The sequence below is a fragment of the Saccopteryx bilineata genome, chromosome 1 (genome assembly GCF_036850765.1).
Source record: "Saccopteryx bilineata isolate mSacBil1 chromosome 1, mSacBil1_pri_phased_curated, whole genome shotgun sequence".
Taxonomy (NCBI): domain Eukaryota; kingdom Metazoa; phylum Chordata; class Mammalia; order Chiroptera; family Emballonuridae; genus Saccopteryx; species Saccopteryx bilineata.
This window is the reverse complement of record NC_089490.1, coordinates 378,783,159-378,800,500: the sequence shown is the minus strand read 5'-3', so window position 1 is coordinate 378,800,500 and position 17,342 is coordinate 378,783,159. Positions and strand designations below refer to the sequence as shown.

The following is a 17,342-nucleotide window of genomic DNA, read 5'->3' as shown; positions in this document are numbered from 1 at the left end:
TTGATCAGGGGGCTACAGCAGAGCCAGTGACCCCTTGCTCAAATCAGCAACTTGGGGCTCAAGCCAGTGACCTAGGGCTTCAAGCCAGTGACCTTGAGATTCAAGCCAGTGACCCCATGCTCAAGTTGGCAACCTCTGGGTTTAGAATCTGGGTCCTCTGCATCCCAGTCCAATGCTCTATCCACTGTGCCACTGCCTGGTTAGGCTATCATATTTCTTTTTTTTTTTTTTTTTTTTTTTTAGTTGTCAAATGATCTTTAATTAAAACATTTTCCTTTGTGGCTCTTAACTAGCCGGGCATTCCACTGCACCACTGTTGATGTCATCTATGATGTCATGAGGGTGGCGGCCATCAACATTGCAGCCTACAGATTGCGCAGTCCCCAGAATCTCTTTAATGGTCCCAGAGAGTTCTCTAGCTAAAGATCGGTGCCGCATCTGTCGGGCAATGTTGACAATCTCATCAAAAGTGATATTTCCACTGTGCTTAATGTTTTTTTGCTTCTTTCTGTCTCGAGGTGGTTCTCTGAGGGCTTTGATGATCAGAGCGGAGGCAGAAGGCACCACCTCCATCTGGGCCTGTCTGTTCTGAATGGGTAGTTTCACTGTTATCCTCAGACCTTTCCAATCACCAGTTGCTTTGGCGATGTCATCACCAACCTTTTTTGGAGACAGGCCCAGGGGGCCGATCTTGGGGGCCAGGGCAGACGTGGCACCCACTTCCCCTCCGGTGCACCTCAGGTATACGACTTTGATCTCGTTGGGGTCGAACTTCGGCGGCATGGCGGAGGCCGCTGGTGTCGGATGAACCCGGATTCGGGACGACCGAAGAAAGTTGCACCTATGCCTCCTCCGAGCCGAAAGCCGAAAGCGCTATCCTATTTCTTAATTGCTCAAGCATTTATTTAGAAAAGTGTTTTACATTTTCTAAGTATATTAGAATATAGTATAATGGGGCAATTGGTTGTATTTTTGCTAATCAATTTTTAATTTTGGTGGATTTAGATAGCTAATGGGATTTGAATAATATAAACTATTTTGTTTGTTGAGAATTTCCTGTGACCTAGGTTAGGTCAGTTTTTGTAAATGTTCCATGTATGCTTGGAAAGATTGTATAATATTGATTCATTGAGAAGACTGAAGTTCATAGAGGTTAAATGACTTGTCTACTCAGTGGCAAAATTTATCTAGACTCACCTTCATTTGGGAATGAAGCATCTGTAGACTAGAATTCATTTAGATCTGCTGACCAATTCACTGTATGGGTTGTTTTTCTATAGCTTTAAGGCACAAAGAATGTTACTGTGTACCTACAAATATCTCTTAATAGTAAAACAGATAAAATGGGTGTTTTGCCCTTACTTTTAGCCCTAAATTAAAAATTGACTTCTTTTGCACCTGGTGTTCTCCAGTGTGTGTATTGAATCTCTATTACTATAAAGAAGTGACAGATGACAGGTGATATGCTGAGAGTTAGATTAATGATATAACATAGAGGAGACCACTTCTTCTTTCCTTATGTAAGATGGTATCATACAAACACAGCCATCCTTGAGAATTCTTATTTAAAATTTCAGTCTATATGCTTATCCATCCATCCTTTGATATGTGACAGTTTTATGGCTAAGGTTGGAATTGTAATTGCACAAATTTTCAGCCTACTGCTTCAAGCCTCCAATCATGTTTCTTATTAATAAGGCTGAGATCCCAAGTGAAACCATTTGTGGATCGCTCACAACCTATTGTTATTGTAAGAAAATGAACAAAGCCCATTGTAGGTGAAGAGGATCACCGTGTCATCTCTTTTCATGAAAGACAGCCCAATTTTCAGTTGGGGAACAAAGAGTATATTTGAGGTTGAGAGGCTGGTGAAATAGCTTGGCTGAGTAAATGCTCCTGCAGCAACGATTATTGCCTCATCACTCAAAGGTGAAAGAACAAGAAAATAAAATGGCACAGATTGCATCTACCAGGTAACAGATGAAAGAAAAAAAAAGAAGAATATAGTCCAAAAGCCAGCAAGTACACACATGGTCTTCTTAGACCTCAGAAGAGGACATCTGTACTAATTTTGAATTGTGCAATTGTATTGAGCACTCAGACCCTGTTCAAAAAAAAAAAATCATGATTTTGATCGGGTTCAATTTAGATGGACTCATAAGGAAACATTTGAGAAACAGCCATGGCTAACTCTGCAGAGGAAGGACCAGACCAAGGATGGCATTAGCACTCAGAGTCCACTCGTGTCAGGTCTAGCGTGAAGCAATTTACATACATTATTTTAAATTTTCCTTATTAGTCCTTTGAGGAAGGTTTTAATATCCTTAATTTACAGGATATATTGAAGCGCAGAGACCTGAAGTGATTCATCTAAATTCACATAGCTAGTAAGTGGACGACCTGGGATTTGAACCTCAATCTATATTGCCTTTAAATGAGAAGATGTCTGTAATTTAACCGTTTAAAAGATTAAACGTGCGATTACAAGGTATCCATTCTGGATAGATTCCTTTCCCACCTGCCTGAACCAATGAAGGGAATTCTGCACAGATGTTTTTCCCTGTCTAAACTGTGCAGTCCTGCACCCCTCCCTCTTCCCTCCACTACACAGTCATCACCATTTAAAAATAAGACTCGAGCCCCCTCTCACCAAGTCTCACTTCTTGTCCTGACTTGTTTCAAGGGCTGCACACTGATCTGTATTTCAACTTCTGCTTCCCTATTCCATCCCTCCAACTTGCATCTCTGTCCTCACTGTGTTTCTCCAGTTTCTCACCTCCCCTTACCCCTTTTGACAGCCTGCATGCCAGCATAGCTTCCTGGCTGGGGACATGATTTTCATCTCCTCCAGTGACTGTGTTGTCACTGTGCCTTAGGTCACTCTGGCTCAATTCCATTCCTGGGACAACCTGCCTCTCACCCTGTCCTCTGCCAGTTCAGTGCAGTCTCTTATCCTTCGTCATTAAATTTCTGACACTTGTGAGTGGAAAAGCGCAGAGCAGCTTCTATGTGCTAGGCTCTTATCCAAGCTCTGGGGTGTAGATAGGTCCAAGGAGATCATGGAATTGTGATAGAGACAAAAAAGTAAACAGGGTCCTCGAGCCATGCAATAAGTGTTCTGATACAGTTCTATGCACAGGACATCCATGTTGTGGAAACTGTGAGGTTGTCTCCACTGAGGCTGAAGTGAGGATTAGAGGAGGCTTTACAGTTAAGGTGAAAACTTACCTGAATCTAGAAGAATGAGTAGGAGTTTCCATGATTTCCTACCAGCTGGGTTGCTATGGTTATAAGTAAAGTAGGCGACTGAAATTTAAGGAGTAAGGGTAGAAGGGTAGGTGAGAAAGTAAAAGAGAGGTTACTTCAGGACTTTTCATGTCTTCTACTCAATCATACAAGGTTAAGGAAAAATTAATTCCCTTTTAAGAAAAGAAAATGGTCGTAATGGGGAGATTATGTAAGTAATTGCCTTTCCTACGATAATAATGCCCTTCTTTTTTTTTTTCTTCTTCTTCTTTTTTTTTTAAGTTTCTTGCTGTGTCTTAGTAACTGTACAAGTGCCCCTCTTACTGGGCACAGTGTGCTGGTCAGATTGCGTTGTTTGAGGCTCCACCTGCTGGTGAGAGCCGGAAGTTCACAAGTCCCATCAACCTTTGCTCAGGGCTGCATCTTCCTTCCCTCCAGGCATCCTGGAATCCAGCAGCCCTGAGTTGTGTCTTGTGGCAAGAAGTTCAGGTGGGCCTGACCAGGCGGTGGTGCAGTGGATAGAGCCTCGGACTGGGATGCTAAGAACCCAGGTTCTACCAGGAGTCCCCAAACTTTTTACACGGGGCCAGTTCACTGTCCCTCAGACCGTGGGAGGGCCACCACATACAGTACTCCTCTCACTGACCACCAAAGAAAGAGGTGCCCCTTCCGGAATTGCGGCAGGGGCCAGATAAATGGCCTCAGGGGGCTGCATGCGGCCCGCGGGCCGTAGTTTGGGGACGCCTGTAACCCCGAGGTCACTGGCTTGAACAAGGGGTCACTAGCTCTGCTGTAGCACCCCCACCTCCCAGGCACATTTGAGAAAGCAATCAATGAACAGCAATGGAGAATTGATACTTCTCATCTCTTTCTTTCCCTGCCTATCTGTTCCTCTCTCTGTTTCACACACACACAAAAGTTCAGGCAGATTCGGTCCTATTTCAGTGGATTGATTGCGTGAAAAGCACTGAACGTGGCAGCAGTTGGCCCCAGTCCCTGCTCTTGTAGTAACCCCGGGTGTTAGTGTGGATCCTGCAGGGGAGAGGAGGATGCCTTTTGGACTGTGTGTCCCCCAAGGCTGCACTCCTAAGGGCTCACAGCCATCCACAGCTCTCATTTTACGTTGCCACGGAGCCACCTCCACCAGAAACCAGGCTATAGTGAGATGGGGCACAGCTTCTCAAAGGTTTTGCCAGGTGGTGATAGCAGAGCGGATGTGTAGCCCAGTCTTTTCTTGAGGCACTGCAGAGATGGAGCCTCAGCTCACCAACCCAGCTCCTCACTAGCAGTTTCCCAAGGGAAGTAAGTGTCTGCCTCTCACTTGAGAGGCTTCTGTCATTCCTAATATAGAGCCACGCCTCTGGGGCTATTGATCTTAAAATACAGTGGCCTCACGGGATGTGCAGAACAACAGCACCAAGCGCTTAAAGGACCCAAATCCCCATCTTACACCTTCCTCTCTGGGTTTATTGCCAAAGGTGACCATGAGTCCCATATCTCTTGATTCAGATGGACCCGTCACCTTTTCCCATTTCTGGATCTTTCTCTGGGTTACCCACATGCACCTCCGCATATCTCCCTCACACCAACTCTCAGCGAGAAGGTTGGGGAATAGAGAAAGAAGTCAGTCCTTCCCTTTCTTTTTTTTTTTCTGTTTTTTTTTTAAATTAATTTTACTAGGGTGACATCAATAAATCAGTGTACATATGTTTAAAGAAAACATGTCCAGGTTATCTTGTCAATCAATTATGTTGCATACCCATCACCCAAAGTCACATTGTCCTCCGTCACCTTCTATCTAGTTTTCTTTGTGCCCCTCCCCCTCCCCCTTTTCCTCCCCCCCTCCCAACCACCACACTCTTATCAATGTCTCTTAGTCTCGTTTTTATGTCCCACCTACATATGGAATAATGCAGTTCTTGTTTTTTTCTGATTTATTTATTTCACTTCGTATAATGTTATCAAGATCCCACCATTTTGTTGTAAATGATCCGATGTCATCATTTCTTATGGCTGAGTAGTATTCCATAGTGTATATGTGCCACATCTTCTTTATCCAGTCTTCTATTGAAGGGCTTTTTGGTTGTTTCCATGTCTTGGCCACTGTGAACAATGCTGCAATGAACATGGGGCTGCATGTGTCTTTACGTATCAATGTTTCTGAGTTTTGGGGGTATATACCCAGTAGAGGGATTGCTGGGTCATAAGGTAGTTCTATTTTCAGTTTTTTGAGGAACCACCATACTTTCTTCCATAATAGTTGTACTACTTTACATTCCCACCAACAGTGAATGAGGCTATGGACTTTTGTATGTTAATTTTATCCTACAACCTTACTGTATTGGCTTATTGTTTCTAGTAGTCTTTTTGTAAATTCTTTGGAGTTTTCGATGTATAGGATCATATCATCTGCAAAAAGTGATACCTTTACTTCTTCTTTTCCGATATGGATGCCTTTTATTTCTTTGTCTTGTCTGATTGCTCTGGCTAGAACCTCTAGCACCACATTTAATAAGAGTGGAAAGAGTGGACAACCCTGTCTTGTTCCTGATTTAAGGGGGAAAGCCTTCAGTTTTGTGCCATTTAATATGATGTTAGCTGATGGTTTATCATATATGGCCTTTATCATGTTGAGATATTTTCCTTCTATGCCCATTTTGTTGAGAGTCTTAAACATAAAATTGTGTTGTATTTTATCGAATGCCTGCATCTATTGATAAGATCATGTGGTTTTTGTTCTTTGTTTTGTTGATATGGTGTATTACGTTAACCATTTTACATATGTTGAACCATCCTTGAGATTCTGGGATGAATCCCACTTGATCGTGATGTATTATTTTTTAAATATGTTATGTATTTGATTTGCTAGTATTTTGTTTAGTATTTTAGCATCTGTATTCATTAGAGATATTGGTCTGTAGTTTTCTTTTTTTGTGCTGTCCTTGCCCAGTTTCGGTATGAGGGTTATGTTGGCCTCATAAAATGTGTTTGGAAGTATTGCTTCTTCTTCAATTTTTTGGAAGACTTTGAGTAGAATAGGAATCAAGTCTTCTTTGAATGTTTAATAGAACTCGCTAGTATAACTGTATGGGCCTGGACTTTTATTTTGGGGGAGGTTTTTAATAGTTTTTTTATTTCTTCCTTACTAATGGGTCTGTTTAGGCTTTCTGCTTCTTCTTGACTCAGTCTAGGAAGGTTGTATTGTTCTAGGAATTTATCCATTTCTTCTAGATTGTTGAATTTAGTAGCATAAAGTTTTTCATAGTATTCTACAATAATTCTTTGTATATCTATGATGTCCGTGGTGATTTCTCCTCTTTCATTTTGGATTTTGTTTATATGAGTTCTTTCTCTTTTTTCCTTGGTAAGTCTTGCCAAGGGTTTGTCAATTTTGTTGATCTTTTCAAAGAACCAGCTCCTTGTTCTATTAATTTTTTCTATAGTTTTTCTGTTCTCTATTTCATTTATTTCTGCTCTGATTTTTATTATCTCCTTTCTTTAGCTGGTTTTGGGTTGTCTTTGTTCTTCTTTTTCTAGTTCCTTAAGGTGTGAAGTAAGTGGTTCACTTGGGCTCTCTCTTGTTTGTTCATATATGCCTGAAGTGATATGAACTTCCCTCTTATCACTGCTTTTGCTGCATCCCAGAGATTCTGATATGTCGTATTGTCATTTTCATTTGTCTGTCTATATCTTTTGATCCCTGTGCTTATTTCTTCTTTGACCCATTCATTTTTTAAAAGTATGTTGTTTAGTTTCCACATTTTTGTGGGGGTTTTTCCCTCTTTTTTTGCAGTTGAATTCTAGTTTCAAGGCTTTATGATCAGAAAATATGCTTGGTACAACTTCAATTTTTCTGAATTTGCTGATGTTTTTTTTGTGGCCCAACATATGGTCAATTCTTGAGAATGATCCATGTACACTGGAGAAAAATGTATACTCTGTCACTTTGGGATGAAATGTCCTGTAGATGTCTATCATATCCAGGTACTCTAGTGTTTTGTTTAAGGCCAATATATCTTTATTGATTCTCTGTTTGAATGACCGATCTAGAGCCGTCAGTGGTGTATTGAGGTCTCCAAGTACGATTGTATTTTTGTCAGTTTTTGTTTTAAGGTCAATAAGTAGCTGTCTTATATATTTTGGTGCTCCTTGGTTTTGTGCATATATATTAAGAATTGTTATGTCTTCTTGATTCAGCGTCCTCTTAATCATTATGAAATGACCATTTTTGTCTTTGAGTACTTTTGTTGTCCTGTAGTCAGCATTATCAGATATGAGTATTGCTACGCCTGCTTTTTTTTTGGATGTTATTTGCTTGGAGTATTGTTTTCCAGCCTTTCACTTTGAATTTTTCTTTATCCTTGTTGCTTAGATGAGTTTCTTGTAGGCAGCATACAGTTGGATTTTCTTTTTTAATCCATTCTGCTACTCTGTGCCTTTTTATTGGTGAGTTTAATCCATTTACATTTAGTGTAATTATTGACACTTGTGAGTTCCCTATTGCCATTTTATACATTGCTTTCTGTTAGTTTTGTGCTTGTTTGATTTTTCTCTTTCGTTTTTCTATCTTTTGTTTTTGTTTGGTTGTATTCCATACATCTTTCCTCTGTTGCTATCTTTTTTAAATCATATGCTTCTGTGGTGGTTTTTTCAATGGTGGTTACCATTAAGTAATGAAAAGGGTTTCTACCCTGTTTATTGTAGTGCACTATTTTGTGAGTACTTTTGCACTCCATCGTCCTTTGCTACTGTTAATCTCCTTCCTCTCCCCCCCCCCCTTTTTTTTGTTGTCACAGTTTAAATTTGGTTTTATTGTGTTCTTGGTGGAGCTTTTACTTGTGGCTTTGTTTTGTTTTGTTCTTTTTATCTGGTTGGAAAACCCCCTTTAGTAATTCCTGGAGTGGGGGTTTTCTGATGATAAATTCCCTCATCTTTTCTGTATCTGTGAATGTTTTTATTTCTTCTTCATATTTGAAGGATAGCTTTGATGGGTATAGTATTCATGGCTGAAAGTTCCTCTCTTTCAGGACTTTAAATATTGAGGTCCACTCTCTTCTAGCTTGTAGAGTTTCTGTTGAGAAATCTGATGATATAACCTGATAACCTAATGGGCCTTCCTTTATATGTTGTATTCTTCTTTTCCCTGGCTGCCTTGAGAATTTTTTCTTTGTTGTGTTTGTGCCAATTTCATTATGATGTGCCTTGGAGTAGGTTTGTTGGGGTTAAGAAAACTCGGAGTTCTGTTTGCTTCTTGAATTTGAGGCTTTAGTTCTTTCCACAGGCTTGGGAAGTTCTCATCTATTATTTGTTTGAATATGTTCTCCATTCCATTTTCTCTCTCTTCTCCCTCTGATATACCTATTATTCTTATGTTATTCTTTTTGATGGAGTCAGACAATTCCTGTAGGGCTTTCTCATTTTTTAAAATTTTTGAGTCTCTTTCTTCTTCTCTCTGTTGTGCCTCAAGTTGCTTGTCTTCTATTTCACTAATCCTAGCTTCTATTAAATTTTTTCTCCATAGATTTTTCCTCATCTATCTGTGCTACCTCTCTGTCTTTTGTATCCATGATATTCAATTTCCTTTTCCTTAATGGCATCTGAGGGTGGTTTTGTTGATAGTATTAATGAGAATTAATAAAGAGTAAAAAGTTAAAAAAATTAAAATTAAAATAAAAAAATTATTATTCCCTCTCCTATTTTTTTCCTCTCCTCTCCTCTTCCCTCCTTCTTGAGAAAATCTTGTGGTGAACTGTGAATTATATTGTGCTAAATAGAACAAAAACTACCTATAATGGAGGGCCTGAGTTGGGGAGAAGTGATAAAGGGGCAAAAAAGGGGGTATGGACCCACAAATGCAAAAAAGGAAAAAATTTGGGTCAAGAATAAAATGATTTGCTTTTAGGTGATGGTTGACTAAGAGATATGATGAGAGGAATAAGAGGGAAACAGGAAAAGGAGAAAAAAATTAAAAAATTATTATTGTATTTAGTGGAGCAAGAACTAGATAAAATGGAGAGCCAGGGTTGGGAGCACTGCTAGTGAGTTAAAAAAGCGAAGTAAAAAACCCCCAAAGCGCCACAAAGAAAAATTTGAATTCTAGATAAAATAATTTGTTCGTGATTGAGGATTGAATGAGAGGAAAAGTAAAGGAGAAAAGAAGAAACTAATACAGAGGGAGAGAGAAAAAAAGAAAGAGGAAAACATAAAAAGAAGAAAAAAGAATAAAAGGAGAGAGAGAGAGAGAGAGTTAAGGGTTTTGGAGTGCAACCTTCATAGAGAGAAAGGAAGAGGAAAGAAAAGATAATGGGAGATGTAACACTTATGGGTAGTGTAGTTCAAGGAGAGGAGAAAGACCGGCAGAGAATTAAACGACCAAGTTGGAAGAGGAAGAAAATAATCAAGACAAGAAGATAAGAGAAACAAATGAACAAATATAATAAAATGGGATAGGTTATAAACTCTGTGGATTATTCTTGATTTTGAGAGGTTATCTTCTTGTTTTTTCTTTTCTCTCCCTCTGCCTGGTCAGTGACTCTGTACCCCGGGTTCTGCTCCTGTGGCACGCTTAGGTAGAGGTTTGCAGTTGATAAGTCTCTATGGCGATGTCATATATTGGGCTTCAGTCTCGTTGGCAGTCGAGGCTCATTAGCATTTGCAGGCTCCGCCAATGAGAGAGTCCATGTTCCCGGAGCCTCTCTCCTAGTCTTTCCTTCCTGAATTATTAGCCTGATGGTCCAGCTATGGGGTTGCTGCTGCTTCTGCCTTCGCGTTTAGTGTGGAACTTCTGGAGGCTCCAAGGATAGATTTTTCTGTCTTTGGTTGAAGATCTTTTTGAATTTTTGGGGAGATTTATCGGTATCACTCCTTATGGTGCCATTTCTCAGACGTCACTTCCAGTCCTTCCCTTTCAAGAATGTTCCTGGGCTCACTCTGCAAGCTGGGCCCTAACCCCTCCCAGAAGCCTGCATACAAGGATGGCCCCCTTTACTAACCCTGCAGAATGTGACTGTATTTAGGAATAGACCCTTTAAAGAGATAATTAAGGTAAAATAATGTCATATGGGTGGATTCTAATCTGATAGGACTGGTGTCATTATAAGAAGAGAAGGTTGGAACACAGACATTCACAGAGAGACCATGTGAGGAGACAGGGAGATGACGGATCATCTGTAAGACAAGGAGAGAGGCCTTAGAAGAAACCAATCTTGACAACACTTTGATCTTGAACTTCTCTCTTCCAGAACTGTGAGAAAATAAATTTCTGCTATTGAAGCCACTCATTCTGTGGAAGTTTATAGCAGCCCTAGCAAACTAATACAGTATTTATGGCTCTTGTTACTGGTATTATTTCTCATGTTGCCAGCAAAGTAGGTTTCCATAAAGAACAAGCAGGTCCTACAATATTTCATTCACAGAATTGCTTTTTCCAAGATTATTTTCCTGGGTGCAAGGGGAGACTGGAAAGTGGGAGAGGTTGTTGCAATGAAGAAAGACATCCTGCGTGTAATCTTTTCCATCGTGGTCTTATGCTTAGCTACCATGTAAAGCACTGAGGTAGTTATCTTTATTGGACACCCTGAATGTGAGATGCCTCACATATATTTCATCCTCACAACTCACCTCTGCGCTGATTGTTATTATTCCCATTTTGCAGATAGGAAAACTAGGCCATGAAGAGGATAAGTAATTGATGGAGTTTTACAGGGTAAGTAGCAGTAAAGATCCATGCTTTTATCTACTATGATTTTGACAACTATGATTCACTGTCCCCCACTCCACTGCTTCTCAAACTTTCCCAGTTGAGTATTGCAATCTGTGGAATACAAAGGAAGGCTGGGTCTTGCCAGCCTTGAGTGTGGTCCTTGGACCAACAGCAGGCATACCTGCCTGGGAGTCAGTTAGAACTGCTGAACCCAGCCTCACCCCAGATGTACTGTATCAAGATTTGCATTTTATCAAGATCTTTAGGCAAGACCAGCTAGCTACTTTGCAGGGTCCAGTGCAAAATAGAACTGCAAAGCCCTTAGTTTGAAAAATTAGTAAGATTTCAAGGTGGTGGCAGCAGAGCATTAAACTGAGTGTGAGTGGGACTACACAGGTCTCACACCCATGGGGCCAGCCCTGCCCCGCGGTGATGCGCAGGAACACTAAAGCGTGAGAAGCATCTCCCCAGAGGACTCAGAGATGCAGCTTTTCACCAGAGGCGTGCTTTTAGTTTTATTTTCTCTTCTGGCATTTTATCTTAAGCATACAAAACATTTGCATCACACTCCTTAATATTTCCATTGGTCTGACCATAGAATAACATCCCCCCCCCAAAAAAAAAACCCTGCAAGGAGAATTGATAGTTCTGGATGATGCACCGTGTTTACCTCTAGCATCAACAGCCAGTGGCATTCTGAACATTCCAGGAAGTACACATATCCCAGCTAGAAAGCCTGGGGTTAACCGGTCCTAGGTAAGCAGCACAGAGCCCTTTATTAAATGTGCCAACAAAATCACTTCATACCAGCTCCCTTTTTTACAAGAAGCTGAGCATTCATCTAGTATCACTCTGGACCATTTTTTTAAAGCTCTCTGAAACTCAGCCTTTTCATCTGTAAAATGGTGAGAAGAATAGCACCTACTTTAGAGTGTTGCTGTGAAGTTTAAATACACACAAAAAGAAAGGACAGAGAACATTTCCCGGTATATTTTAAATGCCAATAAATGTTAGCTTATATATATTACCTTCTGGAGATAGGTTCTTGTTTCATATTGAGGAAGGTGGAAAGTGAGACCTAAAGGTTGTCACAAGGGGATTTATTTTAATGAATTCACCTTGACTTGAGGTCAGATCTTCATTCTATTGATTCAGAAACCCGATTTTGTCAGCACCCTGAAAGTACAGCTATAGGGGGTGTACTTACAGTGTTGGACACCAATGGTGTGTGTGTGTGTGTGTGTGTGTGTGTGTGTGTGTGTAAAAGAGAAAGAGTAGGAAGGAAAGGAAAAGGAGAAAGAGGGAGAGGGATTAGAGAGACTGAGCAGGTAGAAGTTTAGGGTCTGGTGAGATTATACATTTTGGTGAGAGAAACTATTTCTACAAAGACCTTGCAGGTTTCTTGGAGGAACATTACTACCAGCAGTGACAAGATGGTCTCAAAGGACTGTTCAGGTTTTGTTTCTGTGGATTCACCACATTCACCTTTATGGGTTGCATCTTCTCAGACAGCCCGGGCTGGGTGACACTGCAGAATCTTTAAACCTCCAGGGGGCGCTCTAAGCTTCAGCTCTGAGAATTCGGCAAGAGCATCTACACAGGTCTTTGCCTTTGGATATAAGCAAACACCAGATATTTGGAGAGAGCAAGATAGGTAGGTGGGTGGGCTGTTTAGGAGAGATTGGATTAGTCTGAGCATATGGGAGCTCGAGAGGTGTGTTTGGGAACATTGCTAGGCAAATTATGTTTATTTCTCAAAGTCTACAATTAAATATGGAAATTAACATGTATGTATACATACATATATGTGTATACAAGGTAGGAAAACGTAGTTTTACAATTCGTATGGGAAAAATATATAATACAGGAAAAAATAATAATAATAATACAGACTGGCCTGTGGTGGCACAGTGGATAAAGTGTCGACCTGGAACGCTGAGGTTGCTGGTTCGAAACCCTGGGCTTGCCAGGTCAAGGCACATATGGGAGTTGCTGCTTCCTGCTCTTCTCCTCTCCCTCTCCCTCTCTCTAAAATGAATAAATAAGTAAATAAATGAATTTTTAAAAAGAACATTAAACTAAAAAAATAATAGTAATACTAGGATAAACCCTGTGTTTTGTGTACTCACAACTGTAAACCTACTTCGCCCCCCCCCATATATTTGGTTATAAAAGTTAAATGCCTTTTGTAAAAACTTCAAATATTAGAGAAAGCATATATTTGAAAGTGGAATCTTCTATCCCCTGCATCCAGCACTGTTAAGAGTTTGGTATGTTTGCTATGACCATATTCACTAACTAGCTAGTAAAGTGACTAACTATACGTACATAGGAACACATGCACACGTATTTCTCTACATTAGCACAATGCCAATATTTTAATTCACAATAATAACCTGGGCTGTAAAGCCAACTGAAAAGCTTGTCATATGGCTCACTGCATTCTCTTTCTATGAGCAAGAAGCACAGAAAGGCAAATGATTAGAAATTTATGAGCTGAGTGTGAGAACAAAACAAGAGGAGTGAGTTAATCTGAAATGTCTCTCTCCAGTGCTCCCCACTCCCTTTGTGAGAGAACTGCTGTCTGTCTCACAGACTATGTTTGGGAAAATGTTTACCTTCTCCACTTATGTCATTTTGAGGTCTCCTTATAGCACAATTACATGTATATAATGATTTGCATTGGGGTGAAAATTAATAACTTTCTTTCATTACCTCTGGGGTTTTTTTTGAAAAGATGTTTAATGACCCATTTAAGATGACTAAAATCATCATATTAATTTTTCATTTCCATCTCTAAAGAGACAGAGACAAGGTAAATTTCTGAGAGCAGTTATTTAAAACAAACTGACAGACCAAAAACTTATGAATAGTAATAAATCTAAAATCTCCCATGAATACAATAATAAATCTGGCATTAAGTATGACTGCAAATACATAAAGTGTTTCCTTAAAAAGCCATTGTTCCTATATCCTTTATGTAAACCTAGAAGTGTGAATTATGATTGCTTTTAAGACATATAATACACAAACAGGTGACAAATGGCACCTCCGACACCAAACTGTTCTTCATCTCATCCACTAGGGGGTACCTGAGGGTTGTTCAACAAGAGCAGTCAGGCAGACAGAAAACTAAATTTAAAAATCTGAACTAGAAACCCCACACCTAAAATGTTATACATATATATATATATATACACACACACACACACACACACATACACATATACACACACACATACACACACATCAAGAAATTGTATATGTTTCTGGTACATTATTAACTGAATTCAGTTTGATAAAAAAAAAATAGCCACATGTTTTTTCCTCTACATTATAGAATTTTAACACTTCCACTTGTAGATTGATGCTCACTTAAAAAAAAATTTGTATCTTGCCTAGATAGAACAGCACTGTGTATTTTTATTTTATTTATTCATTTTAGGGGGGGGCAAGAGAGAGAGAGAGAGAAAGGAGATGGAGAGAGAAAGGGGGAGGAACAGGAAGCATCAACTCCTATATGTGCCTTGACCAGGCAAGCCCAGGGCTTCATATTGGTGACCTCAGCTTTCCAGGTCAATGCTTTATCTGCTGTGCCACCACAGGCCAGGCAGTACTGTGTATTTTATAATACTACATTGAACACGAGTGCTTTCCTGGTGAAAACTGTGGTTTTTAAATTCACTAGAAAAGACTAGCAATTTCATTATCAGACTCCCAGAACTGTTTCTCTATTTTGTGAAATTAGTATATTGCTCAGTTGGAGTCATCCTGAATAGCCTCATGAAAGATGTAGAATGTTATTTTTCCTGTATTAAGTTTATCTTCTACTTCTCACTTCCATTCCATGTTCCAGGAAGAGCAAATTCAAACTGAAAATTGGTAAAAGTCCAAATGGCCAACAGTAGGGAATAGGAAAGCTAACAGTGGTGTGTTATGGCAATGGATATTTATTTTAATCAATTAGTTATGGTGTATATAAAGTATAACACTAATGCGATAGTATTAGGAATGCATGTACAAAAATGTGCTGACCATCCACGAAGGATCAGTCCTTGTGCTATGTGGATCATGAATGAGAACTAAATCCTAGCTCTTGATAAGTATATAATTTGATGTGGGATGGGGTGATGTGTGTGTGTGTGTGTATGTGTATGTGTGTGTGTAGAGACCCTCATTTAGTACATAGAGGGTAAGGATTGTGATCATGAGTGTTGTAGTCAGAAATTCAAGCTCTCCCACTCCTTTGTTCTATGACTTTGAATAAATCATTTTACCTGTCTCTGAGCCTTGATTTTCTCATTTGTCAAATGAGGATGGTCATCTACCATGATTTTGTTGTGAAAACTAAGTGGAATCAGGAGGCACCTGACACCTAGTACCTATTATGCAGTTCAGTAAATGACAGTCCTAGCAGTGGGTTCTTTATGTCACTTTCTGTGTGCAGCAAGGAATAGCATATGTGACACCCTGTGTGATAGGCCATGTCAGCTGGCCACCACCAGGATGAGATGCAAACTCTGTTCCAGGGCTGGACAGTGTCTCTGGTCAGGCAAGCCTCAGCCACCCAGAAACAGCAGCTTGCTGGAGAACCCTGTGGTTTTGGCTGCCCGGCATGTAGAAATCCCTACAAAGGGATCTCACTCCTTCAGAGCGGTCTGCTTTCTGTTTTTACTTTAGCTACTTTAAGGTCTAGTTGGTCAAAGTGGTCCTCCTCACCGGAAGCCTTCCTGCAGTCCCGAGAGCCAGTGCTGACTGCTGCTTCCACTTGGGCTAACAGAAAACTCTCCTCACTGAGAGATGGGCCAGGGCCCCCGGGATGGCAGAGGAGGTGTTTCCTAAGCAAAGCTCTGAGTGATGCTGGAATCCAAGGAATCTGCCAAACCAAGAGTCAAATGAAGTCAAAAGAGTCAAAGAGCCGAGGCCAGAAAGCGAGACAGTAAAATCCGAACGGATTGTCAGGGAGATAGAAGCTCTGCTGGAATCCAAGGCGTAGCACAGGACTGGGAACAGGGCAGGAGTGCAGAGAGCAGTGAGGACCTATTGTTTACCAGCTGCTCTCCCTGATACTGGGAGCTTATTGCCAATGAGCTCATTTCCCATGCTGGTCGGTGTTATAAAGAAAGAGAGTACAGGGTAATGTCATAGAGAGTTCCTGGGGAGTGCTTTTAGCTAAGGAGGTGTTCTAGGCTGGAGGAACAGCAAGGGCAAATGCCCTGAGGCTGGAATGACAGAAAAGGCCATCTAAGCTGTAGCACCATGAGAGAAGAGAGCGTGGAAGGGAATGAGCTCAGAGAGGTAGGCAGGGGCACTATCATGCAGGATCTCGCTGTCAGCTGTCCTGAGAGTTTGGATTTTATCGATGCAATGGGGAACAATTAGAAGTTTAAACTAGAACAGGAAAGTTGGCATGAGCTAAGTCAATGGTTTGCAACCATAGATTCTATAATCTTCATACAACATCAGATTGGTTAAATCTTTTGCAGAACCGACATGAAATTTCTGGCGGACCATCAGCAGTCTGCAGACTGGCAGTTGGAAAAACACTGATCTAAGTTACACTCAAACAGACCACTCTGGCTGCTGACTGGAGGATAAATGATGATACAGGAAAAGTCCTGGGGAAGAAGTAGGGACTTCTGGGTCAGATCCGTCACAAATTCCCAGGAGCTGGACCAGTGAAAAATCTATGTGTTAAATACCAACCCCTCCTCTCCAATTCTGAGGTTGTATTTATTTTTAAAACAGGCCAATAGATGGGCCTCTTGACTTTTTTGCCAGGAGAGCTTGGGTCCCACACCTTGTTTATTCAGATTTCCAAATACGTACAGATCAATCTAAAATTTTAAGAAAACGTAGCTTGAGGCTGCTAAGATAGGGCTCCTGCTACACATCTCATTCTGTTTAAGTGCAAATGAGGAGAAACAACTTAGACCTCTTTTTAAAGGGGGAAGGGAAGGAGTAGATTGATTTAAGGAGCATTTCAATTAGGTGAATTGGGTAGTTATTTAAAAATATAACTTAAATTATAAAGAAATAATTGTAATAGTTACCACTTACCAAGACCCCATCCTAAGCTAGAGGCTTTATAAATAAAACAAAACACAGACGTCTTTTTCTTCCTGTGCATTTACAAAGAATTTTGGTCCTGGGACTGATCCATACGAGTCTTTGGCTGCAGAATGGTTATCAAAGTATTTCTTTATTTACTTCCCTGAAAGTGAGGCATTAGCATCCTCACATTTTGCAGATGAGGTGACTAAAGTTTAGAGAAGTTGTATCCCTCATCTGACTGAGTAATAAAGCCAGAATTTTAATTCAGGACTATCTAAAGCTCACGCTGGAAACACGCTATACGCATCATACAGGTGTGGGGCAGAGAGTAAGGGTGTGA

The 17,342-nt window shown here is 40.4% G+C and overlaps 1 protein-coding gene across 1 annotated transcript; it reads right to left on the bottom strand.

Moving 5' to 3' along the window:
• Positions 1-235: 235 nt before the first annotated feature.
• LOC136320732 (large ribosomal subunit protein uL11-like) lies at positions 236-866 on the bottom strand. Its single transcript, XM_066253887.1, has one exon. It carries the CDS (start codon positions 781-783, stop codon positions 286-288), a length of 498 nt encoding a protein of 165 aa, XP_066109984.1. The 5' UTR covers positions 784-866; the 3' UTR covers positions 236-285.
• Positions 867-17,342: the final 16,476 nt, after the last annotated feature.

Bases quoted from the DNA above. Each gene is read 5' to 3' on its own strand.
- LOC136320732 (XM_066253887.1), bottom strand. From the start codon at position 783: ATGCCGCCGAAGTTCGACCCCAACGAGATCAAAGTCGTATACCTGAGG.